The sequence below is a fragment of the Gossypium arboreum genome, chromosome 1 (genome assembly GCF_025698485.1).
Source record: "Gossypium arboreum isolate Shixiya-1 chromosome 1, ASM2569848v2, whole genome shotgun sequence".
NCBI lineage: Eukaryota > Viridiplantae > Streptophyta > Magnoliopsida > Malvales > Malvaceae > Gossypium > Gossypium arboreum.
This window is the reverse complement of record NC_069070.1, coordinates 122,234,910-122,261,444: the sequence shown is the minus strand read 5'-3', so window position 1 is coordinate 122,261,444 and position 26,535 is coordinate 122,234,910. Positions and strand designations below refer to the sequence as shown.

The window sequence follows — 26,535 nt, the reverse complement described above, 5'->3', positions numbered from 1 at the left end:
CTACTTCCCTTGACGGAACCAAACAGCAATCCCCACTTGGCACGCCAATGTGTTCACGGAAGACCAATTAGACAATCGATCCATTCGGAATTCCAATCAGACGTCTAGTCACACTAACTCAAGCAGCGTCTTTTTGACTTAGTCTGTCTTGACTTTGTGAGTTGATGAAGTCATACTCTTAATCGGAGAAATAATAAATATCGAAAGTCGGGAGTTAAACAACTTGGGTTCAGTAATCATGGGTATTTTGACGGGTTAACACGGCTTAAAGTGAAAGGGTTTAGTGTGGCATGAATTTAATCATGCTTGAAGGTTATGGAAATGATAGAAATTATATGAAAAAAGGTAGTGGAAATGGATAGGAAAAATTGCAAAGAAAATTAGACAAATTTTGTAAAAAGAAGACAAAATAATCTAATGCTCAATTGAATTAAGAAAAATAAAACAAAGTGGATAATGGAATTCCAAAATGAAATAGGAATGTAAAGACAATTGATTAATGGATAATTTCCTAAGAACTAAACCCCCAATTTATATAGGGTTTACTAAAAATAGCTTAAGAAAATTAATATAAAATCTAAAATAATAATAATTAAAATAAATAAACTTAAAATAGAATTTCCTATTTTGGCTTTTTACAAAGTCAAATTTATGACTAGTCCTTGGCTTGCTCCATCTTTTCGCTTTGGCCCATTCAATAATTTTCTTCTAATTTGGCCCTTTTGATTACTTTTGATCAATTGCATCCCTGACAAGAATTAAATCATAAAAACACTTAGTTAGCAGGATTCAGTTCATCAATAAACCAAATTAAGCATAAAAAATATGCAATTTGACATGTTTATCACTTTCCAACCAAAGCTTTCAGTTTTTAAAATAGAGACATTCCACATCTATAAATTTGAAACCCCCCCAAAAAATTTCTCAACTAACAAGCCGTTCTTTGAGTCAATTATTGATACCAATGAGTTTATCTTGAAACTTTATTTCCTTCTATTTTTTTTTTCATTAATTTTATTGTTTTACAACCATTTGACCGATAAATTTTTGGCTAAATAAAATGATTTTTTTTTATAAAAAAGTACTTTAGATTTATTATTGTTGTTAACAGTATGATATTTCCTTCAAGGTACATAAAAATAACCCTTGACGTTATTATCCATCAATTAGTAAAAGAATATATCTTAGATTCAAGTCAATCTAATAATCAGTATCGAAGAATGGAGAAGAAAGTTGTTTGGATTTTGGCTCTCAAATTCATGACATTCAAAATTGTTTCATGAAAAAAACTAATCTGTAAAAAAGAATAGGAAAGAAAGCTTTCGATTGGTGCAAGCGGTGAAAATATAAAAGGCCATACAACAATGATTATAACATTCCAGCGACTTAAATGAGAACTTTCGAATAGTATAGTGACCATTTTGTAACTTTTTGAAGTTCAGTGACCAAAATGTAAATTGACTAATAGTTTAGTGACCTCTGATGTAGTTTATCCTTATTACTGTTATCATCTATTTATAGATTAGATATCTTAACTGCCCTAAAAACAATGCATTTCCTCAGCCGAAAAACCGTTAATTTTTTCAGTTTAAAATCAACAACCAAACCCCTTTCCATTTTTAAAAATTTTCTCTGAAATTCTCAGTAGCCAAACAACAATGTCTCTTCTCAACGATCTCGTTAATCTCAATCTATGCGACGTCACTGAAAAAGTCATAGCTGAATACATATGGTCAACACTCTTTCTCTATATCTTTCAATTCCCTTTCGATTTCCTCTGTTTCACACAATTTTAATTTTTACACTAATTACTAATGCCTTTTTTCAAACATTTTTCCAGGATCGGTGGATCTGGCATGGATATGAGGAGCAAAGCAAGAGTGTGTTTTACTAATGAAACATTCAAAACTTTCTGTTGAATATTATGATCTGTTTTTTTCTAGAATCGAAATGGTGATATATATTGGTTTGGATATAGACATTGCCGGGACCGGAGTCGGATCCTTCAAAACTTCCTAAATGGAACTACGACGGTTCCAGCACGGAGCAGGCCACCGGTGATAACAGTGAAGTTATTATATAGTAAGTTTTGTTTAAACTCTTCTTCTTTTTTTACTGAGGTATTTCGGTAATCCATGCTCAGTTTAGATCGGACAACTCCAAGGTCTTAAACGTAAAAAAAAAAAAAAGGAATCCAGCAATCAAAACAGTTCAGTTCGGTTTTGGAAAATTAAGGTTATTATTGGAGAAGTCAGTAAATCTTTTTAGGTAGCTAAAATTAAATTAAATATTTTATGAAAGTTAAAAATATTTTTTATTATAAGTTTAAAATTTTGTAATTTTTTAAAAATACAAATTATTTATTTTGGAGTATTCATGTAAATATATAAATTTACTTTTTTTTATGTAATAACTATTAACTTAAATTTTGACTAGATTAGTCCTCAAGCGATATTCAGAGATCCATTCAGAAGAGGAAGGAACATGTTGGTAATCAATTTACTTTTCGATAAAACATTTTAGAATTTTGCTAAGATATTAAAGATAGCTTATGGGGTTAATTTGTATATATATATATATATATATATATATTGTCAATGAACCAATTATTAATTTTATGTATACAATTGCATAAATAGGTGATGTGTGACGCGTATACACCAACTGGAGACCCCATTCCTACAAACAAAAGATTCAACGCTGACAAGGTCTTTAGCCACCCTGATGTCGTTGCGGAGGAGCCATGGTAGTATATATCTTTTCAACTTTGTTAGTAACTTAACCCTTAAACTATACATCAATTTTTGTATTGATTTTGAAAGTTTTTTTTTTATCAGAAATATTCCTTAAACTATAAATTTTGTCTTAATTTACCCAAAATCCTATTAGCCAATAAAAAAAAGTTATTGTTTAAAGATAAATTTACCAATAAAGTTTTTCTTTTACAATGTCTTTTACTTTGTATCTTCATTAACACTTGTAGTAATTTAAAGAAAAAACCTTCAAAAATTTCATTCCAAAATTTCAGGCGTTTATAGACCAAATGAACCAACTATGGCCTTAATTATAAACCAAATGAACCAACTATGGCCTTAAATTTATATCTAAGTCTCAATTGGGCTTGAACCCGTGAATCAGCCTATTTTACTATTAAAAGAACATTTTATTATACTAATTTTAATTCGATTAAAGTTTAATTAATTTAATTTTTTTAACATTAATCTTATTATAGAAGGATAATGGATTTTAGCGTACTCGAACCTATAATCTAATATTAATCGAGCTAAGGTTAAATCAACTTAATTAATTTAAATTTAAATCTCTTATAAAATATCCAACTCAAATGAACCAAATGAATAATCCAATATTTAAAGAGACTTATTTGATGTATAAGTTCATATTTGTTTTATATGTATATATATTTGGGTTTTTTTAATTTCATAAACTGGTTAAAAAGCTATCTAATGCCATATTCTTTCAATTAATAGTTGTCTATATTTCAATGTATCCTAAAAATTACTATCTTATTGTACTAATTTAGGTATGGCATTGAGCAAGAGTACACACTTTTTCAAAAGGACACTAAATGGCCTCTTGGATGGCCTGTCGGAGGGTTTCCCGCACCACAGGTAAAAATAAAACATTTAGTGGTAGATTTTTTTTTAACTAAGTTTTGGGTTTAATTAAAAATTTCAAAAATTAAGAGTCTGATAAGAATTGTTTTAAATTGGGATTTTAATTAAAAATTTAAAATTTTAAGAGACATTAATTAAAATACTTAAAAATTAAAAGCATAATAAGAAAATTTTAAAATTTTGAAAGATATAATTAAAAATTCCAAAGGAATAATAAAAATTTTAAAAAAAATTGAGGCCAACACCGCCCTTAGCACCATTACTGTTCACCCCTGATTACATTGTACTTCTTTTCTTTTGTATTACTTAATATATCAAAAATTGAAAATCAATTAGATTAAGATATTTAAATCCGAAATTTATTAAATTTAATTTGATTTTGGTTCAAGTGAAATTAAGTAATTAGTTAAGTTCAATTTTCAAAGCTGAAAAATGCATAATTAATCAAACTAAACCAAATTCTTTAATTTCTAATTATTTTAACTTCTCTATAGTGTTAAAAAAACAATCATTTCGTTTATTTACAATTGTGAAAAATCCCTTAAATACCTTTTTAAAATATTAAAAATAAAAACTTAATTAATCCATACATGCAGGGACCGTACTATTGTGGAGTGGGTTCTGACAAAGCCTTCGGCCGAGACATTGTGGATGCACATTACAAAGCTTGCCTTTTTGCTGGCATTAACATTAGTGGAATCAATGGTGAAGTTATGCCTGGCCAGGTATGTGATTCTTTTTATTCACAAATCAAATAAATTCAGCTTCGATCTATTCACTACAATATTCAATTTTATTTTTAAAAATCAAAATACTATATATAAAATCCAACCGAAATATAGCATATTTATGTGGTGTTGTTATTGTGTAAACAGTGGGAATTCCAGGTAGGTCCAGTTACTGGGATTTCTTCAGGGGATCAAGTATGGATGGCTCGATACATACTCGAGGTAATATATCCACAAAACCAGTTTATTTATTTATTTAATAATCATATTTTGATCTTTTTTCTAAAGGTATTTGTTATTATAACATTTTTATTTTTTTTCATTTTTTTAAACAGCGAATAACTGAAATCGCAGGAGCTGTTCTTTCTTTCGATCCCAAACCTGTTTTGGTTTGTCCCAACTCCCAATGCCTACAATTTCTTTTCTTTTTTCTTTGGCTTTTTTTCTTTTTTTAATCTTTGTTTTATTTTATTCGATTAGGGTGATTGGAATGGTGCCGGCGCTCATACTAATTACAGGTAAAAATTAAAATACCAAACAATATTCTCTATTTTTAATGGGATAGATTACTTACGACAAAATTTTTAAATAAATTTAAGGGTAAATATATATTTTGTTATATGAATTTTATTTTAGTGTTGAAATGGATATTATATATGTTTTTAGGTTAGGTATTTGAATTTGGCATTTAAAGTTTATTTTGGTTCAATTAGGTATTTAAATTTAGCTTTTTGGTTTAACGTAGTATTTGGTTATTTGAACAAATTTGAACTATGAAGTTAAGTTCAAGTATCAATTTGAATAAAAAAGCCAAGTTTAAGTATCTAATTGGACAAAAAAAAGTATCAAATTGAACTTTGAAACTAAGTTTAGGTACCTAATTGGACAAAAAAAAATCTTGAGGCCAAATTCAAGTATAAAAAAAAAGTTTAGGTATCGATTTGAACCTTGAGACCAAGTTTAGGTATCTAATTAGACAAAAAAAAAAACTCTTAATTACCAATTTGAACTTTGAAACTAAATTTAGGTTCCAATATATATTTACCTTAAAATCAACTCTAACACAAAATTAAATCATGACTCAACCTTACGAATAGATAAGTTTATTTTTAAGAGAGGAGTAGACGTGATCATGATTTAAATTAAATAAATTATGACCGTAAACATTTAAAATATATATATTTTTTGTCTCAGCACAAAATCGATGAGAAATAATGGTGGGATCGAAGTGATAAACGAGGCGATCGAGAAATTAAGTAAGCGGCACAAGGAACACATTGCAGCTTATGGTAAGGGTAATGAGAGACGCTTAACAGGTCTTCACGAGACTGCCGATATCAACACATTCTCTTGGGTAAGTCAGCATCATATTAGCAATTTAGCACTCCATGTCTTGGGTTGGACCATGCTCAGTTTGATAAAATTTTGAAGTCTAAGCTTGTTTTTAGGCTGGCTCAGTTAAAAGCTTATTTCACTATTTAAAATGTTCAAAAATTAAAATATACATTTTATAATTAGATATAAAAATATTTTTATTATTATTTAAATTGAATTCAATTTAAATTAAGTTAATAAAATAAAATTTAATGTCCAAACTTAACCTAAATCTGATTGGGTTCAAACTTAATATAAAATAAAAATATTTTATTATTATTCAACCCATCTGACCATTGAACAATTCTAGCGTTAGGGTTGAAACTTAATAGGAAATTAAAATTTCAAAAGAAATTAAAAGAATTTTGAATTGTATTATTTAATTTGGGTTCAAATTGAATTTTATTAAATTTAGATTAAGTGTAATTAAGTTTTTAAAGATTTAAAAATCATAATTATTGGAATTGAATTATAATTTTATGTATATGCAATTAGCTTTTCTGAGTTAATGAAGAAAGCTTTTAAATATTTTTAAAAATTTAAATAACCGATGAACCGGTAAATTTTGTTTTGGGATAATTCGATTTTCGTTATTAATGGCTTTTCCGTAGATTGAACCGTATCCCTTTTGGCTATCAATATCAACCTTAGAATGCATTGATTCTCCTTATAGTTTTGATAGAAAAGGAAATTAAATAGTGGTTGTAATTAAATGTGTTTATAAGTTGTTCAGGTGATATTTAAGTATGATATTAAAATATTTTATATTTGTTTAAGTTCAATTTGGCTCGAAATATAGGTTTAAAATTTTGTTTAAACTTACACGTATATGTAAAATACTAACTCAAATTTATTTTTCCATATTATTTTTAAAAATATTTATTTTATTTTAATATTTAATATTTTTATATATTTTTATTTATTGAAAATTTTATGTAGTTAACATTATATTAATGTTTAACATTAGAATAGTATTATATATTTAACATTAATTTATTTTCTTTAACGTGTTCTAAATTACATAATATATAAAAATAGCATAATATAAAGTACTGTAAACTTAAAAATGGGTAGGGTCAGGCTGAGCTTGGGCCTTGAATGTTCAAACTCGAGCTTGGCCCATATTTTAAACGGGACTATTTTTTTGTCTGGGTCTATTTTTCAGGCCTAATATTTTTTGCCAAATTCTCCCAAATTTCAAGCAGGCCTTTGAGCTTGTGCGAATAACTCGATCCATAAATAGGTCTAGTTGCAATGACACATTGTATTATGTTATTTTGCGTTTTTTTTGCTGATATTTATCATAATTGATTGAAATATTATTTTGTTTGTATTGTTGAAATATTAGGGTGTTGCAAATAGAGGAGCCTCTGTTCGTGTTGGTCGTGACACTGAGAAAGAAGGAAAAGGTAACCATTCTTTTCTTTTCTTCTTTTTTAGATCTCGTCTCTTGAATTTTTTAGGTAAAAATATCATGGAGGCCATTTTATTAGGAGTTAGATAATATTTTGTTCCTTCTACTAAAAAAATAGATAAATTAATTAATAATTCTGTTAAAAACTTTGGTTGTTTCTATTGTTAAAATTTGATTATTATATGTTAATATGAGGTACATGTGACACGCCAAATGTCACAATCTAATTATTTTCATATAAGCTTTTAAGAACGAATTTTTTAACAAAAGAAAAAGATAAAATATAATTTAATTAATTTTTCTTGTTTTTTAAATTTAATATACTTTGCAGGCTATTTCGAAGATAGAAGGCCATCATCTAACATGGATCCTTACGTTGTGACTTCAATGATAGCTGAAACCACCATTCTATGGAAGCCATAAAGAGCTTGAAAATGGAGGCATTGGAAAATCCCACGTCGAACTAAAACTAAATGTTAAATTACTTTTTATTGCTTCGAATTTGCCAGTTAGTACTTTTTATTTAGTTCTTAATTTATTTGTCTGGATATTGTTGGAACAATGATAGCCGAGATATGGTCAAGAAGAAAAAAGGAAAAAGAATCTAAATAGTTAATTGTGGGGTTTTAAAATTTAAATTATTTGAATAATCATTAAATATATTCGATTCGAGAATTAAAAATGCCTGTTAATTCTATATTCAACAAAAGTAGCAAAGATGTTAATTGCTCGGTAATTTATTGGTTTAATACATAAATTGATACTTAAGTTTGACACTCTTTTTAATGTAGTACTTATATTGTTTTTGTTCAATCTAATACTTATATTTGACAAAATTATATATTTTGATACACAAAAGTATGATTGTTAACTTTTAGAGTTGATTTTATAAAAAATCATAATTAGCTAATAATATTAGTAATTAACTTTCATTAAATAAACTTTAAAACCGAATTAGATCACATTAATTGGATTGTATTTGACAAATTAAGCATAAAACTAAACAAATTCATAATTAAAACTAAATTTATTCTATTAACAAAATCATGAAAATTTCAAACATAATAGTTTTAACAATTAGCTTTCATCAAATCTATCTTCAACCTTTAAATACTAAAACTAAAAAGTTAACGCTGTCACTTTCGAGTACCAAAATACATAAAAGCTCCATTTATTTAATTGAAAATGGCTTCTGAAAAATGACTTACTTTTCTAGAAAAACAAATATTTTGAGGTGTTTGGGTGAATCTGTGTAAAATATTTTCTATTGTTTAGTAGATTTCTTGAAAATATTTGATAAAAGTTGTTCAATGAAACAAACATGTATTTGAGATTCATGATTAAGAGTCTAAATGAAATAGTGAATTGATTACAAAGTGATGTTAAGGTGAAATTATAGTAAATAATGAATATTCATGATGTTAAGGATTAAATTGTAAACTTTGTGAAATTTATAATTGAAACAAGAGAAGTGATATGCATGAAATTTTGTTATGTGAAATAAGATATTATAATGAATTATTATGTTAAATTGCTTATATGATGAAAAATAAATTACATGGCAATAGGGACTAAATTAAAATTATACAAAACTTTAAGTGTGAAACAATTTAATATGTGAATAAGAAAATTATGATAAAAGTTTAATAAATGTGTTATGAGATGATGAAATATGCATAAAGTATTATAAAAGTGAAATTGTGGAAAAATACAAAAATTTTATGACGATAAACACTAAATTGTTAAACTTGAGAAAATATGTGGATGAAATAATAGAAATGAAATACATAGAAATTTGATATGTGAAGCAATATATTAAGATAAATTATATGATTAAAGTGTAACAAGAAAGAAATTGGATTTAATATGATTAATTAGTGAATATTGAACTTTTATGACAAAAAACGACTAAATTGAAAAGTTATGAAAGTTTATAAGAAAATATTTGACAGGAGAATAATGTAGTAAAGAATGTAAAATCTTGGTGTTTTGACTTGATGTTCGAATCGGGTAAGGGGTGTTACAGTGAACAGAGCTTTATCAGTTTAGTAAAACATTTTATAAGAATAAGAGGTAATTTTTTATTGTCTGGAAACTATTTTATGTTGACCATCCTATTTTATATGAAACAAACATCGAGAAAGGTTGAAAATTTTTTCATAAAAGCTTTTACCTTGAAGCAAACAGAGCCAAAATTTGTCAAATAGAAGTACTATATCGGACAAAAATAATACAAGTAACACATTAGAAAAAATGTCAAACTCAGGTACCACATTAGAGTGGATCAATGTCCTAGTCGAGTAGAAAAACATACTTTAGATCCAGGTCAATTTGACGATTAGTGCCAAAGATCAAAGTAGAAAACTATTTTGGATTTTGGTTCGTAGATTTCTGATGTTCAAAACTATTTTATGAAAAACATTGAACTGAAGAAGAGAAGAGAAAAAAAAGCTTTTGATTGGTACGGACGATGCGAACAAATAACGCCATACAATAGCTATTTTAACATCCTAATAACTTAAATGAAAACTTTCAAATAGTTGAGTTATACTTTGTAACTTTTCAAAGTTGAGTGACCAAGATATAAACTTTCTAATAGTTTAGTGCACTCAAATGTAATTTACCCAAATTTGTTTGAAACAAGTCCAGCTCGGCCCGACCCATCAACTCCGATACGGTACAGTTACCCCAATTCCTCTCCCTTTCTTTTTTTTTTTTTTTTCCTTCGTACCTTTTATTCCTCAGTTTCCTTTCTTCTTTATGGAGTCTAGCCTCGTAGCTGGATTCCTGCAACTTCTAAACCCTGTCCTCAAAAAGATGGAGCATTTCTTCTAGTGTTTTCCCTTTAGACAGCGAGCTTTTGTTCTTTTGTTTCTCATTTCTGAAAAAGATTTCAAAAAAAAAAAAAACGAAGAAGAGGGATACGAACACAAAGCAATGTCTCGCCTAGCAGCTAATTCCGCTTTCCCTAAATCCAAAACCCTCGACAACAAATACGTAAGTCAATTTCCATAAATCGATCTGTTTTTCTCGAGAAATTATACATTTTTTTCTCGTTAAATTTCCCTTTTTTTTCACTCTTCCAGCTATTAGCTGCTCGTCTGGTTTTAGAATCGAGTGCAAATGAAAAGAAAATTGGAAATGAGAAAGAAAATTTGAAGGTTCAAAATTTTACTCTCAATTACGAGAAAATGAATGAGCGATTTTTCTAAAATATGATTTGACTGATGCAAAAGTTAATGTTCATTTAAAACAAAAACTCTTCGAAAATTGGAAGCTAAGTTTCTTCTGTGATCATTTTATTTTGTTGAATTATTCGTTGTAGGAGTAGTTAGAGCATACACCTGAGAAAAATGAAAGATATGTTGAAGCTTATATATTGCGTTTTCCTTTTCTGTGTAGATGCTTGGAGACGAAATTGGGAAAGGTGCATATGGACGTGTTTACAAAGGCTTGGATTTGGAGAATGGAGACTTTGTTGCAATTAAACAAGTTTCTTTGGAGAATATAGCTCAGGAGGATCTCAATATCATAATGGTTTGATTTTCTAGTCCTTTTTGCTCTAGAGTTTCTAAATTTCTGAGTACTTAAATAAAATACATGGTTTCACAAGTTCACTAGGATGGCCTCTTAGTCATTTTGGTTAGCCCATTAGTGATAAATGGTAATGTTCCGTGTATTTAAACTACAGATGGGTTCAGTCACTTTACACAGCTTTTGACATTTTTTTGGTTATAGATTATACCATGTTTTCAGGGCATAATAATGGACGAGAGATTGTTTGAATATGGTGCTTTTTTTGGTTGCCATGGTTCTTAGTTTTTCATTATTTTTTATTTGACAAAATGAAGCCATGTAACTTCTTTTCTCATGTTAAAGAATCAGTAGTTTATTTCCTGAATATGTACACACGACTTATATTTATAAGCAACACTTTTTGTATCAAAGGTACTTGAGAGTCACAGCATTTGAATTTATTTGTCTTGACCGCTTTCAAGGACCTGCTTATGTAAGATCAGTTTGCATCTTATTATAGAAAATCTTAGTGTGCAATCCATTGGGAGACTGGATTTTAGTATCTGAACATCCTCTGAGTACTTATTGGTTGCTTTTTATTCAAAGGGCTTTTACCATTCTAGCCCTTAATTATGGTGTATTTAACTTAAATGTCCAATAGTTTAAAAAAAGCTTGGTGATAAACATTTAAATTTGGTCCATGGGAATGCTACCTTTGAAGCATGAAATTACCTTTTCCAGTTTCTGTAGTGTTAACAACGCTGACAAGTTGCTCTTATCTTTTGAATGCTCTTGATTGGTGGAATGGCTTAACATTGCAGCAAGAGATTGATTTATTGAAGGTAAATTTTTCCCTCTACTTTTAGTGCTTTTTGAACTTTTCCCTTGTTATAATGCTTATAAGTTGGCCGTGTAGCAACTCTCAATCCCCCCATTCATTACTTGTTGTTTACTGGTCATCTTCCATTCTTCGTGGGAATTGTCTCCTGCTGCTCGGATAATACTAATTAAAATTTGAAGCTCTTTGCAGAACTTGAACCATAAAAACATTGTGAAGTATCTTGGGTCATCGAAGACAAAGGCTCACCTGCATATAATTCTCGAGTAAGAAATCTTACGTTGTGCGTTGCAGTGTTCTGTGAGCTGTTAGAAACTTGTATTACTTCTTTTATTTTTTTGTAGGTATGTAGAGAATGGTTCACTTGCAAACATCATCAAGCCAAATAAATTTGGGCCTTTTCCAGAATCTTTGGTGGCTGTTTATATTGCTCAGGTTTGTTTTTTTTTTTTTTTTTTTCTTTCTTCTGCAATTTATTGATTCATTTTGCTATAAAGTATCATTGGATTGCTACATACTTGTTCAACAGGTTTTGGAAGGCTTGGTTTATCTACATGAACAGGGTGTTATCCATCGGGATATTAAAGGTGCAAATATTCTGACAACTAAAGAGGTAACCTAACAACCATGCCAGTTCTTCTCTTAGTTTTAAATCTATTTCAGGGTCTTTAATTTTTAGTTATTATCTTGCAATAAATTTGAGCATGGCAGCAGAGAAACAATTTGACCTCTCCTTATTTATGGGGCCATTGGAGACTAATTGAATTTGGCCATTTAATTCATATGTTTCCTTTTACTTTGGCTACTTATGTGCTGAGAAATCTCCTAAGATAAATGAAACAGAAGTGCTTGAGCCTTCTTGAGTTGCACACCTGCAGGCTGCTGAATTTTGGGCCATATTTTATTGCCTCAAACCTCAGGGCTCTTGCTTGTGTGTTCAGATGCATTTTAGTCACCATTTTTTCTCGTCTTCACAATTTCATGTTCAAGTTGGTTTTGATGATTGTGTCTTTGGGGTTTGTGGACTCTCTTTGGGTTTTTTCTGACTTATCTTCAATGTAATTTCTCTTTTCAGGGTCTAGTGAAACTTGCTGATTTTGGTGTTGCAACCAAACTAACTGAGGCTGATGTTAACACACACTCGGTTGTTGGAACGCCATATTGGATGGCCCCAGAGGTACCGATGATTGGATTGTGGCTATTAATTGTCAACCTCATTACTTTTGTCCATTTTTTCATGTTTGTTTTTTAAGGTATACATTGGATGTGTTACTTACAGGTGAAGTTAAATTTCAGGTGATTGAAATGTCTGGGGTTTGTGCTGCTTCTGACATTTGGAGTGTTGGCTGTACTGTGATTGAACTCCTTACATGTGTTCCTCCATACTATGATCTGCAGCCTATGCCAGCTCTCTTTCGGATTGTGCAGGTCTGTGCAATTTACTTTAGTCAGTATATAAGCATAAGACTAAATTCTTTGTATTGAGTGGTTCTTTCCATCCTTGATTTATCTCCCTGTTGATTTACATTTCATATTGGGATATTCTTTTCACTGCTGAAGAATGCTTTAGCAAGTTATTTTCTGCCATGTCTTAAATTGCTTGTCTTTATGCATACACATACGTATGTCTTCCTCTCAGGATGAGCATCCTCCAATACCTGATAGCCTATCTCCTGACATTACTGATTTTCTGCGCCAGTGCTTTAAGAAGGTAAGGTGGCAGATAAATGAAGATTCAGTTTTGTATTTTAATTATTGCTTGATCTGTCAAAAGTGTATAATGCTTCAGACATACTTGGTTTATATCAGACAATACGGTTATTAGCGATGAAAGATATATTTTGATGGGAATGACCTGTGTTTTGATCTTATAACTTTGGAATCTATGAAGACCAAAAGCATCCAGCAACTCTCTTGAAATTCTAGAATGAGTAAATATTCTTCTAGTCACAAAATCTTTGGGTGGAATTCACCATCAGGATGAAATGAAATTCGCAAAATGGAAGGAAAATAGAATAGCCTGATAATTTCATAGACTAATTGAAATTCATGTGGCTAAAAGAAGATATGGCCTTCTATCTTGGTCCCATTTATATGATAACTGCTGGAGTTCAATGGTTGTCACCCAATGTGATGATGGTTGCTGATCAGACCATCACAAATCTTCACTTGACCCTGTTAAAGTCTGTGATAATTTGTTAATTTCTTAGACGAGGCTTCGTTGAATTTTCAGGATGCCAGACAGAGGCCTGATGCAAAAACGCTTCTTTCTCACCCTTGGATACGGAATTGCAGACGTGCTTTGCAGTCTTCTCTGCGTCAAAGTGGAACCATTAGGTGTGTATGGTACAGTATGTTTCATGTGTAATGTATTTTGAACGTTGCCTTGGGTTTTTGGTCAGTATTCTGCATTCATGAATTTATGTGCTATGTCGTCTCCCTTATCCGCTAGACACCTACAATATCTGAGCTGGTCAAATAATCAGAGTTTTGATTGATTTTAGTCTAAATTATTTTCACAACCTAGCAACCACATTGGGCTTCCTGTGATCTTGTAATAAATGCCCTCTATATACAGGTAATTGGTTTTAGTTTGGATACTTAACAATACTGCTCAGTGGGTTTTTTGTCAATTTTTTTATACTAAATTATGAGGACGTATCTCTGCTTATAACTATTTCTACTGCAAACTTGCTTCTTATGCTACTAGTGGACTTATCATTTTATTTCACTTCTATGAGACTTTTCCTTGTTCTGGTGTGCCATTAATATTTGATCTTGTTTTCTTTCATATTTTAAGCAGTTCATATAAAATTTTCCAAACCTTAATATTTACAGAGTTGACAACTAAATACTTGTTCATTTATGTTCTATTTAATCCTCTGGTTGTCTATTCCTTGGCAGAAACATTGCAGAAGATGCTGCAGCAGATGCAGAAAGCTCTAATGCAGATAACCAGAGTGCTGGAGAGAATCTTCCTGTGGAGAAAGTGGATGCATCTGAAACAGTGAGAACTTGTTCAGCCTGAACCTTTTCTGGAAGCAAGCCATAGCTAAAGTTGAAAGCTACAGGAGACATAACTTTTTAAAACAAATTTAAAAATTGAGACTATGTTAAGTTGTTTGAAGACTATTGTTTAGTTTTTCATATAGAATGATGCAAGAGGATGTTGATTTTTACACATTAATGACATAGTCTTTTGATTATCAGAGCTCTAGGAAAGAGGTATCATCAACAGAGGCCACTGATCGAAGCAAGTATGATCACGATCATTCTGCAGATAACACTCCTGTTGAAGAAAGAACAAATAATTTAGATGATGATCTACTATCAGATCAAGTTCCAACCTTAGCTATTCATGAGAAACCATCATTACAGAGTAGTTCTGGTAGACTATCTGTTAAGAATGTAGCAGTTGCTCTTGGTTCTAGTCAGCTTCATGATATATCACATCAAGATGAAGCTACGATGAATGGTGATGTTGGCTCACCATCAAGAAGGAAACATACGGAAAAAGGACAGGGAGGCAATTGGGATCAAATTGATAATGAGAATAAATCATTTGCCTTTGGACCTATCACTCAGAATGCTGGTCTGCAAAAGGTGATGCTTCATGAAATGGTGTCAGTTTCTGAGAAAGTTAATTTGTTAGATTTATAACATTTATATTAATTTACTTTTGAACTTCAGTCATGCTTTTCTCTGACATTTCGCTGCATGCCTCTATGTGGTTGCTAGGTTGCATGCCAGTTTAGTTGCATTGTTAGAAAGAACTCATCTTGGTTTCTATTATGTCTTGGACTGTTTTATCTCTATGAAGTATCTTCTTGGCTTGGATGGTTTAGTTAAAGAAAAAAAAAAGATATCTTCTTCTAGATGCATTCATTTATGCCTGTTTTCTCATTGTTTCTCAGATCAAATGAGAGTCATAATGGTGATTGTTCATTTATGCCCTGACCCTCTTTTTCCTCTAGAGAATGTTTATTAGAATTCTGTATTCTTTGAGGTATTACCTATGATTCTCTTTCTGTAAATTCTTTTATCAGTTCTGTGCTTCTATGATTCTGTTTTGTAACATCTCTTGTCAGTTCTATGCACATGGCTTGTCATTTTTTCTGTTCACCTTTCTCACCTTCCTTTTTGGTTTCCTCACAAATGTATAAATGGAACCTTAATATTTGACTCCCACCTTTTTAAGGCTGTGAAAGCTTCAGTGACCTCAAGTGGAAATGAGCTAATTAGATTTAGTGATCCTCCTGGAGATGCTTCCTTGGATGATTTATTTCATCCGTTGGATAAAAATCGGGAGGAAAGAGGAGCTGAAGCTTCAACGTCTGCATCTGCATCTGCATCGAATGTGAACCATGATACTGTGCCTGATACTGGAAAAAATGACCTGGCTAAGAAGTTACGTGATACAATTGCTAAGAAACAAATGGAAGAGGAGATGGGTCAGTCAAATGGAGGTGGCAACCTTCTTCGCTTAATGATGGGCGTTTTGAAGGATGATGTAATAGACATTGATGGTTTGGTATGTTAAAAATAGTCTGTGATCTGATATGTTTTTGAGTGCCATGTTTATGTGATGCTGTCAGACATGAACCTGATGATGTTTTTCTCTTGTTTATTGTATTCCTGTGGCTAGGATTTTGAAGATAAATTACCTGCTGAGAACCTATTTCCCTTACAGGTATGTATCATCTCTTCCAAAAAGTGGACTTGAATTATTTTATCTGTAATGGAACCCTCTTATATAACTTGTTTTTTGGTTGTGCAATACACTCTACCTTTGAGTATATTGAGGTTTTCTAACTGTAGTTTGGCAACCTGATTCTAATAGGTTTAAAGTAACCCTTATGCTGCTGTGCATGTGCAGCTTCTTGTTAAGAGTTTTTACCATTATTAATGGATGTCCCCTATGTGTCTTGCTGTTGATTTCAATCTAGTAAATTCAAATTTTAAGATATTTGTATTGAAATTATAATATATAGCCACTTCTTTTTACTGCTTCAGTGTTCTTTTCTTTGTCTTCTTTGCTATATAAAATTATTTAATTTTCTGTCTCATGGAGAGCAGGCATCTCAAGTGATGGGAGTCATCATCAGTTTGCTTATGCATGTCAAAATCCTATTATAAGTTGCCCATTGCATATACTCCTAGGCTGTGTGAATTCTAAGGAGATTATTTTAGTAGTTTTTTCCTCTTGAGATTTATGACTGAAGTTGTATTTTATTATTTCTGTTACCAAAAGGATAAAGACATGATCTTGTAAGTTACTAAAAATGAATCTGTATTTACTCCGAAAAATTATCCGACCCTTGTTGTCCTTTCCAGCTGTCTGTTATGAATTTCTTTCTGTTGAATTATTTATTTTAAACCTTTTTTTTTTTTGTTATTGTTGTTCCTGGCAACCAAGAGTTTGAAATCTTATTTTGTTCTTGCACTGTAGGCGGTTGAGTTTGGCAGGTTAGTTGGTTCCCTAAGACCCGAGGAATCAGAGGATGCAATTGTTACTGCATGTCAGAAGCTTATAGCGATCTTCCATCAGCGCCCTGAACAAAAAATTGTTTTTGTTAGCCAGCGTGGTTTGCTGCCTCTAATGGAATTGCTTGATGTCCCAAAAACTCGTGTATGTCAATAATGAGGCTCTCTTCCTCTCCCCACCCATACCCCCACCAAAAGAGGGAAAAAAAAGGAAAAAAAGGAAAAAGAAAACCTCCCACTTCCAGTCCTCCTAGCTGGGGAAGGAGTAAAGGAGAAAGTTCTAAATTTGTTTCCTACTTGCTTATGGGTTTGGTGAAACTTCAATTGCAGGTCATATGTTCAGTGCTTCAACTTCTTAATCATATCATTAAAGAAAACACTGATTTCCAGGAGAATGCTTGTCTTGTTGGCTTTGTAAGTTCTACGCTCATGTAGCTTTATTTGTTCACATATAGAAGAGTGGGCAAAGTGTGCTAGTTGTTACATAATTGCGCAGTAGGTTGGGACCTAAAAGAGATTTCATTTTATTTTATTTTTCCCCCTTCATGAATAACAGTGTCATGGCATGCTCAGAACATGTGCAGTCTCCTTGTTCTACACTAATGAGCGATTACCATTAGAACTCCTTAGGAGTTGGTGGAGACTCTCAACTATTAATGAGGCATCTCTGTGGTTTTTAGAATCCTTTGGTTGGCCTTCAGTTGTAATTCGTGTAAATAAAGGTTTACGTTTGTATGTTTCAGTTGTGTGTTTGTGTCACGTTTTGGATTGATCTTTTGAACTGAAATTGATAGGGGAGGGAGAGTGATTATATTGTTGTATTTATACCGTTTTATTCACTTTCAAGTTACATTATAGATCCCGTTGATTAAGAGTTTTGCGGGGCCTGATCGTCCTCGGGAAATTAGGATGGAGGCAGCTTTTTTCTTACAGCAGCTTTGTCAATCAAGGTGTTGAGTTGTCTCTTCTCTTTATTTCAGCTGCTTAATATCATCTTTAATTGACAGAAATTAGTTATACTGACCATATTGGTTCCTTCTTTATAGCTCTTTGACTTTGCAGATGTTTCTAGCTTGCCATGGAATCCCAGTTTTGGTTGGCTTTTTAGAGGCTGATTATGCAAAGTACAGGTTTGTGTGCATGTGTGTTTGTGGATGCAATCCTAGATATGCATTGTAATGTAAGATGATGACTGTTTACCATTTTGGGAAGCTCTAAGACCAAGTGCCAAAAATTAATATTCTCAACTTTATGATGCACTCTATCCCCTTTTTGATTCTTTTACCCCTTCTCATTTTTGAATATTGTGCGTTTAAATGCTCCAGTGTGTTTTGCTTTCTATACTTGAAAAATGCTCATTACCACCTGCTCCTGACACAGGCAAATGGTTCACCTAGCAATTGATGGCATGTGGCAGGTCTTCAAGCTTCAGCGATCAACCCCGAGGAATGATTTCTGTCGGATAGCTGCTAAGAATGGGATATTACCGAGGCTTATTAATACTCTTTACAGTCTAAATGAGGCAACTCGACTTGCAACCATATCTGGTGGGGGTGGTTCACATTCTGGTCCACTCGATTCCAGTCATCCTCTGTTTGCTCAGAATGAGACTCCGTTCTCGGTAACTGATCAATCTGATGTCCTTAAAGCTAGGCATGGAATGACTGAGCATTCCTTTCCAGTTGGTGCACAAGAACCTTCACGGGCTTCAATTTCCCTTTCTCAGAGGTCAGATCCTAACCTGCCAGATTCACGTTATCTTGCTGTTGATGGCGACAGACCTCGATCTAGCAATGGGGCATTGGATGTCTCAATTTCTAGAGAATCGTCAGCTTCCAAAGAGCAAGAAAATTTGGATCGGGCAGAGGACCTTAGAAGGCAGAAGATAAGTAATGCTTTGAACAGGACATCTTTGGACAGACCTCCAAAATTGATAGAAGGTATTTCAAATGGACTTACCACTTCAGTAACTACCCAGGCAGAGCAAGTTCGACCTCTTCTTAGCTTATTAGAGAAGGAACCTCCTAGGCAGCAATTGGAGTATGTGCGCCACCTGCCTGGATTGGAGAGACATGAAAGCATACTGCCTCTACTACATGCTAATGACAGAAAAACCAATGGTGAACTAGATTTCTTGATGGCTGAATTTGCAGGTATCTTCTCATGCTTTAATTGATCTACTGCTCAACGCTTTATGTAGATATTAACAATCTGTAAACAGTTCACTGTATCTTTCCATTATCGCATTATCATCAGTAATTGGTGAAATCCTTGAAAGATGCTTATACTGGAGCTTCCCAACTTAACTTTGAGCTTTTTATGCTACCTTTAAATGAGAGTTATGGTATCTCCACTGAGCTTTTTATTAGTTAAGGTACAATTAATATGCTTATTCAATGCTGTTTCTTTGTGGTTTCAGAGGTCTCTGGTCGTGGAAGAGAAATTGGAGGTGTTGATTCTACACCTAGAATTTCACATAAAAGTAAGAAAGTCGGGCAACTGGCAGTAAATGAAGGAACAGCATCCACATCTGGCATAGCTTCTCAGACTGCATCGGGTGTATTATCTGGCTCAGGTGTTTTAAGTGCTAGACCTGGAAGTACAACGTCATCAGGGTTGCTCTCCAACATGGTATCAACAATGAGCGCGGATGTTGCCAAGGAGTACCTTGAAAAGGTGGCAGACCTACTTCTTGAGTTTGCTCAAGCAGATACAACCGTTAAATCCTACATGTGTAGCCAAAGCTTGCTTAACCGTCTTTTCCAGATGTTTAATCGCATAGAGCCACCTGTTCTTTTGAAGGTACCTAAACTATTTTGGCTTTCCATTTTATGTTTTAGACTTTTTAATCTTCCTGTACACTTCGTCTCACGGTTCATTATTATTATTTTCTTAGATATTGAAGTGTATTAATCATTTGTCCACCGATCCAAACTGCTTAGAGAATCTTCAGCGAGCAGATGCAATTAAGTATTTGATCCCAAATCTAGAACTCAATTATGGACCGCTTGTATCTCAAATACATCACGAGGTTTGCCTTATTATCCTTGATCATTATGCCTAATAATCCATTTACTAGCAAATTTGGTATGTCTGGTTTTCTTGAGTTATCAACTGCGATTATTTGAGACTTCATGCACCTGGTTCTTGTCTTATGCCAATTTCTTAACTTCATCTATATTACTTCCCTCTTTCTGTTTCTCATGGATTTAACATATTGACTGAATTCATTAGATTATATGCTGGAACCCACCTGATGTTTAAAATGGTCATGTGAACTCATGTAATAGGTTATATTCTTACTTAGATCATCTTTAGAGTTTTTAACTGCAACCAAATTAAAGTTTAACTGGTTTCTTGTTACTTTGCAAATTCTGCTTCTTTATTTTCACTCATGAGACATGGATTATTCTATCTTCTGCCGCCCTTTTCCAATCCAAACATCGTCAAGCACACTATTTTTTTTCGTTAATTATGTTTTTAATTCTTGCTTTTGACATTTTCTATTTCTAGAAGACCAAAGTTTTACTTGCATTATGCTTGGGGTGAAATACTAGAAATTAGCTTTAGGGAGCTAAATATTGAGCCTTGTTGGTAGCGTGTACTGTGCCATACAAGCTTCAGTTTTTGTGCTACTGGTTAGCTTATTAGTTACTGTATTTATTCTCCTTTTTGTACTCTTCTGCTTGGTAATTGGCATCTGATTGTGTATATTACAGCTTTAACTCTTATCCTATTATGATTGTATTCCTCAGTGCCAGTGGGCAGGAAGACTTCTCTGAGTTGACAATCTTTTTCTCTTCTGAAGGTTCTCAATGCACTATTCAACTTGTGCAAGATAAATAAGAGGAGACAGGAACAAGCAGCAGAAAACGGAATCATTCCGCACTTGATGAATTTTATCATGTCAGATTCTCCTTTAAAACAACATGCATTGCCGTTACTGTGCGACATGGCTCATGCATCAAGAAATTCAAGGGAACAGTTGAGGGCTCATGGTGGATTGGATGTGTACTTGAGCTTGCTTGACGATGAGCTTTGGTCTGTGATAGCACTAGACTCGCTCGCTGTTTGCTTGGCTCATGACAATGACAACCGCAAGGTGGAACAAGCTTTGCTGAAGAAAGAGGCAATTCAGAAATTGGTGACATTTTTCCAATGTTGTCCGGAGCAACACTTTGTTCACATATTGGAGCCATTCTTGAAAATCATCACGTACGAGATGCTACACCCAATGATTATTTTTGTAGTTCTTTTAAGAGCTTGTGCTATTTTGACTGATTAGATTATTGATGGCTAAGAACTGACATGAGAACATCCTGAGTCATTTCACTGTTTGAATTGGCGATGCTGAATCTTCTTTATATTAGACTGGCATATATCGAATATTTAGTTCTTGATTTAGAATTTGCTAACTTGTCCCTACTTATTTCTGGAATGCAGGAAATCATCCCGAATTAACACAACATTAGCTGTTAATGGTTTGACGCCACTTCTAATCTCAAGGTTGGATCACCAGGACGCCATTGCTCGTCTTAATCTACTTAAATTAATTAAGGTCAGTATGATCCTTTTTATTGTCAGAATCTGCATGGCATCTATTTTCTATACAAATTATTTAACTGATTCCAAATCCTCGAGTATAAATTTGTTTCTTGAGGTCCATTAAGATTGTCCATTTTCCTGATACATACCATACGGAAGCTCCTTGAGGTCAGCTAAACAAATGAACATGCATCCCTTTGATAGTCACTTAAGTGGTGGAAACTGTTGAATAGGAACCTTTACTATGCTATGTGAGTTGGAAAATATAGAATATTTTTTTGAAAAATCTGTATTCACGATATATCCATGTGAGGGTGTGTAAATATATATTTTAAAAAAAGGGGAAAAATAGGGGTAGTTTACTGACTGTATATTAACTCAAGCACTTGAAAAAAGACTAGTATACCATTGTGCAATTGTGGTTCATAACTAGTTGCTTAGTGATGCATTAAGAGGAGATTTATCATGACTAGTTCCGATATAAACTTTTTGGTGTTGGCAGGCTGTTTACGAGCATCACCCAAGACCAAAACAACTAATCGTGGAGAACGATTTACCACAGAAGTTAAAGAATCTAATTGAGGAACGGAGAGACGGGCAGCGTTCCGGAGGCCAAGTGTTGGTGAAACAAATGGCTACTTCATTGCTTAAAGCCCTTCATATTAACACAGTCCTGTAAATTTACATGTGTTGTAAAAACTTTCCTGGTTCCTCCCCTCCTTATGTATATTGTTTTAATTCTTTAGGAAGGATCGGTTTGGTTTTTCCACTTTTGTTTTCTTTTTTATTTGTTTGGCCAATTTATTTATTTGGTCCCTTTAGTTTGTCATCAGTGTTTAGGAAATGATTTTGTTTTTGATTGGGTCAGTAAATGCCTTTTTCCCGCCATTTAGCCTTAAAAGATTTGTATCATGTTCGTGTTATAATCGTGTTTTGAGCTATTTTATTATGTTTATATAATATTGAACAAGTTAATAGGTCGGGTTATAAAGATTTTGGTATGCTCATGTATGTGTTATATGGCAACTAATGTTACCGGTTTTAGTTATCTAGTATGCTGTCTTATGGGTTTTGGTATGTTCATTTCCATTTTTATTATTAAAAATTAATCTTGGACATGATCATAGAACAGAATACACGTGATTTGTCAAAATAGATGAAATTTAAAAAAAAAAAATGATTTATTCTTTTTAACTGCAAGAGATTAATTTTATCATTCATATAAGGTTTTTAATAGGAATATTTACAAAACCATTTAATTTGAAATCAAAACCTATTAAATTGACAATCCAACTATACAAAAGAACGAATCACAAATGTTTTTTGTTTTGAGATAATGCTTAACAGTAATCATAATCTTTCCTTTATTCATAAATAAAAAATAATGTACTACTCAAATTTAATATCCATACTAATCAAACTTGAACAAAATGTTTTAAATAATAATTGTTAACAATAATAAAAGCCCTAACTGATTATATATATTAGTGTTTCTTGTTTGTCAGCGGTAAGTGTTTAAAGAACCCTTCACCTACGACGTAGTGTTATACAAATAAAATCAAATGGAAGAAAGATAAAAGACCAAAAAGTACATTACACAAACTCCACGGATTAATGCTCTCAACAATATTTTTTAATCACTCCATCAATCCAAGCACATGATTCTTTTTATATAAGATCAGCGACATTCATCGGCATTTCGTCGATCTGGGTACTATAGTACTGCTCGATATCTCGAAGAATCTTGATGTCATCACTTTTCACAAAATTTATAGCAACACCCTGCACATACAAAAGTGTGACCAAAAACAATTATATCCTCGGCCGAGGCCGATTATGGAAAAATAATAAAATCCAGCAAAGGATATCAAGAATATGCAATATTTTGGGTCAAAAGTCATCTATTGAACAAAAAAGAGAAAGAAATACCTTTCTTCCAAAACGACCTGATCGACCGATCCTATGGATGTAAAGCTCTCGATTATTTGGGAGGTCATAATTTATCACCAGGGAAACCTAAAACAATCAAAGTAAATTTAGTAATTATAAATTGAAAATGAAAAACGGCTTCTCAAGTGATAGAAAATTATTTTTTTTTTCCTTTTTACGAGGTAATAAGACTGGGCTATTATTATTGGCATCGAGCAATTTTTTGTTCTCTGGAAATTATTTAGCCATCTAGACCAAAAAAGGAGAACAAGCGACAGTGAACCAGAAAAAATAAAATGAAAAGCCCCTCAAAAGACTTGCCTGTTGAACATCGAGCCCCCTAGCCCAGACATCTGTTGTGATAAGAACACGGGTTGCACCATCCCGAAACTCTGCCATAATTGCCTCTCTTTCCTTCTGAGGCATATCCCCATGCATTGACGATACCGTAAAGTTATTGCTACGCATCTTCTCAGTTAGCCAATCAACCTATTTCAAAAGCATAAATCACAATGATAAGCCTCAAGATCACAGCATGAAGTCCAAAATCTTGTATCAAAGAATTCAGAAACATGGTTAACGATGATACCTTTCGTTTTGTGTTGCAGAAAATGACAGCTTGGGTGATTGTCAATGTATCATAAAGATCACATAGCGTATCAAACTTCCACTCCTCTCTTTCAACTGCTACAAAAAACTGCTTGATTCCCTGTAATCATGAAAAAACAGAACAAAAGTTGGCATCAAATCCCATATTAGAAGTCGTGGAAATCTTGTTAGCGTAATAACATTATTTTACCTCTAGAGTCAACTCATCACGCTTCACAAGGATCCTTATAGGATCAGTCATAAATTTGCTCGTCATTTCCAAGATTTCATGAGGAAGTGTAGCAGATATCAAACAAACCTACAAGAATTCATCAATTTCAACAACATAAACAGACTCGGATAAGGAGAAAGAAAGAGAAAACAACAACATAAACAGACTCGGATAAGGAGAAAGAAAGAGAAAACAAGGCCCTATGGCTACACATCATATACGACAATCAAGGGGGGCAGTGAACTTGGCCCACTCAAAATGAAAAATTGCTTATATAGTCCCTGTACTTTTTAGGATATCACTAGTATAATGGTAAAATTATACTTTGCCCCCCCCCCCCAATTTTTTTCACTTTTGGCCCCTAAAACAATTTCCTGGCTTCGCCCCTGGAAACAATGTTGCAAGGTAACAGCCACAAGTCAACAAAAACATCACAACAACTCTGAATTTAGGCACGATAAGAAAGTGAGAAAGGCACCTGAAGCTCGGGTGGAAGATGTCTGTAAACATCATAAATTTGATCTTTGAACCCTCTGCTTAACATCTCATCAGATTCATCGAGAATCAATAGTTTAATAGCTCTTGTACGTAGGGTTCTCCTCTTGATCATATCACAGACTCTACCTGGAGTTCCCGATACTACATGAACCCCGTTTTCTAGCTTCCTTATATCTTCACCCACACTTTTGCCTCCAATACATGCGTGTGCTTGTATATTCATGAAATCACCAATTGTCCGTATCACTTTCTCTGTTTGAGACGCCAGTTCTCTTGTAGGTGACAATATCAACGCTTGAACCCTAAAATAACACTACTTAGCATATTCACAACTCATACTTCAAAATAAATTAAATAAATTATAGATTAATCCTAAAAAAAAATTCAAGACTCAAACACCTTCCCTAATTTACGATCTTTCAATAGCATTATTTTTACTCTTTGAATAAGAAACATCTCAAATTTAGGGTTTTAGCTATGAGGTATCTAAAAATTAGGGCTTTTGCAAAAAATTTACATGAAATCGATATCAGAACACATTCAAATCTGTCAAAAACAACTAATTTTAAAACAGGTAAAGAATTGAAATAAAAAACATACTCTCTGCTAGCGGTGTCGACCACTTGACAAACAGTGAGAGCAATCATGGAAGTTTTACCAGTACCAGATTGGGCTTGAGCAATCACATCGCGGCCATTGATTATCGGCATAACAGCTCTCTGCTGAATAGCCGACGGCTTTTCAAAGCCGTAATTGTAGATTCCACGGAGGAGATCGTCTTTTAACCCCATCTGGTCGAAACTCAATATCGGCTCGATTCCTTCCGTCGTCTCGAACACTAGCTTCTCATCCTCGGCTCCCATCCGCCGAGCCGTTCTGCTCGTCGTCGCCGCCGCCATCGCTCGTTTTTTCGGCCTTCGCTAAGCTGTGATCGTCTAGCAGGGAAAGTTAATTGAAAAGAAAATAGTAAAAATAAAAGACTATTAAAAATAGAAATTTAGAACGCGAGGGAATGCAAGGCAAGCACTGTGGTGCGATTGCTAGGGTTTTATTTATATACGTTTATATTTAGGTTTTATTAGTAAATTGGCTTTGAACTATTTCCGATTTTCAGATGGGTCCTTAAAGTTTTTTAATCAATAAATTTCAATATAAAATATATTGTACTATTTAAATTTAATTAATATTAATATATGTTCTTAATTATACCACCAATTTTTAAACTAATTAAAATTTTAATGATATTTTTAACTATATCCTTACTTCTATATTGTAATTATTAAGACTTGTGTTTGTACTCTATTTGTAATAATAAATTTTTCAAAAAATATTTTTATACATATTAAAATATTTAAGTTTAAAATATAAATATATATTTTCACATTTTATAAATATTTTAATTAATTACTAAAACAATAATTAATTATTACATAAAAGCCACCAATTACATATAATTTTGAGATTAATAAAAATTAAAAATTATCAAGAGAAGAAACTGGTGAAAGTACTTGATAAGTTTTTTATTATAGAAACCAAATCGAATTAATCATTTTACTATTAAATGAATTAATTTAATTTTAGTATTATTAAAATAATCGAATAAGATTAATTTTAATAAATTAATAATTATTATTTAAAAATAATATGAAATTATTTTTTCATTTGTAGGACCATAAAAACTTTAGGATATTATCTTGTTAAATAGTAAATAACATTTTAAACAGTAAATGTTACTTATATTTTAACAGCATAAA

General features: G+C 32.4%; 3 protein-coding genes across 4 annotated transcripts; 2 read left to right on the top strand and 1 right to left on the bottom strand.

Moving 5' to 3' along the window:
- The first annotated feature begins 1,636 nt into the window (after positions 1-1,636).
- Positions 1,637-7,767, top strand: LOC108482015 (glutamine synthetase nodule isozyme-like). Its single transcript, XM_017785122.2, has 13 exons — positions 1,637-1,732; positions 1,841-1,880; positions 1,979-2,082; positions 2,442-2,490; positions 2,640-2,746; positions 3,542-3,629; positions 4,232-4,360; positions 4,511-4,585; positions 4,699-4,752; positions 4,844-4,881; positions 5,558-5,717; positions 7,086-7,146; positions 7,483-7,767. The coding sequence occupies exons 1-13, from the start codon at positions 1,659-1,661 to the stop codon at positions 7,572-7,574; spliced, it is 1,071 nt and encodes a 356-aa protein (XP_017640611.1). The 5' UTR covers positions 1,637-1,658; the 3' UTR covers positions 7,575-7,767.
- Positions 7,768-9,797: 2,030 nt separating this feature from the next.
- Positions 9,798-22,525, top strand: LOC108483158 (MAP3K epsilon protein kinase 1-like). Of its 2 annotated transcripts, XM_017786387.2 has the most exons (24): positions 9,799-10,148; positions 10,554-10,688; positions 11,489-11,509; positions 11,698-11,771; positions 11,850-11,940; positions 12,035-12,118; positions 12,581-12,682; positions 12,802-12,933; positions 13,145-13,216; positions 13,739-13,842; positions 14,410-14,512; positions 14,716-15,108; positions 15,704-16,036; positions 16,151-16,195; positions 16,955-17,134; positions 17,320-17,403; positions 17,848-17,939; positions 18,036-18,119; positions 18,370-19,142; positions 19,409-19,791; positions 19,886-20,020; positions 20,798-21,204; positions 21,433-21,547; positions 22,037-22,525. In XM_017786387.2, exons 1-24 carry the CDS (start codon positions 10,089-10,091, stop codon positions 22,211-22,213), a joined length of 4,179 nt encoding a protein of 1,392 aa, XP_017641876.1. In that variant the 5' UTR covers positions 9,799-10,088; the 3' UTR covers positions 22,214-22,525. The 2 variants fall into 2 exon arrangements, with proteins under 2 accessions (XP_052887860.1, XP_017641876.1); XM_053031900.1 differs by lacking the exons at positions 21,433-21,547; positions 22,037-22,525 and having other exon boundaries at positions 9,798-10,148; positions 20,745-20,871.
- Positions 22,526-22,980: 455 nt separating this feature from the next.
- On the bottom strand, positions 22,981-25,810 carry LOC108480198 (eukaryotic initiation factor 4A-3-like). The gene is made up of 7 exons (XM_017783102.2): positions 25,382-25,810; positions 24,762-25,083; positions 24,263-24,370; positions 24,053-24,172; positions 23,785-23,952; positions 23,464-23,550; positions 22,981-23,316 (listed from the first exon to the last, which is right to left on the bottom strand). Exons 1-7 carry the CDS (start codon positions 25,678-25,680, stop codon positions 23,203-23,205), a joined length of 1,218 nt encoding a protein of 405 aa, XP_017638591.1. The 5' UTR covers positions 25,681-25,810; the 3' UTR covers positions 22,981-23,202.
- Between the last annotated feature and the right edge of the window lie 725 nt (positions 25,811-26,535).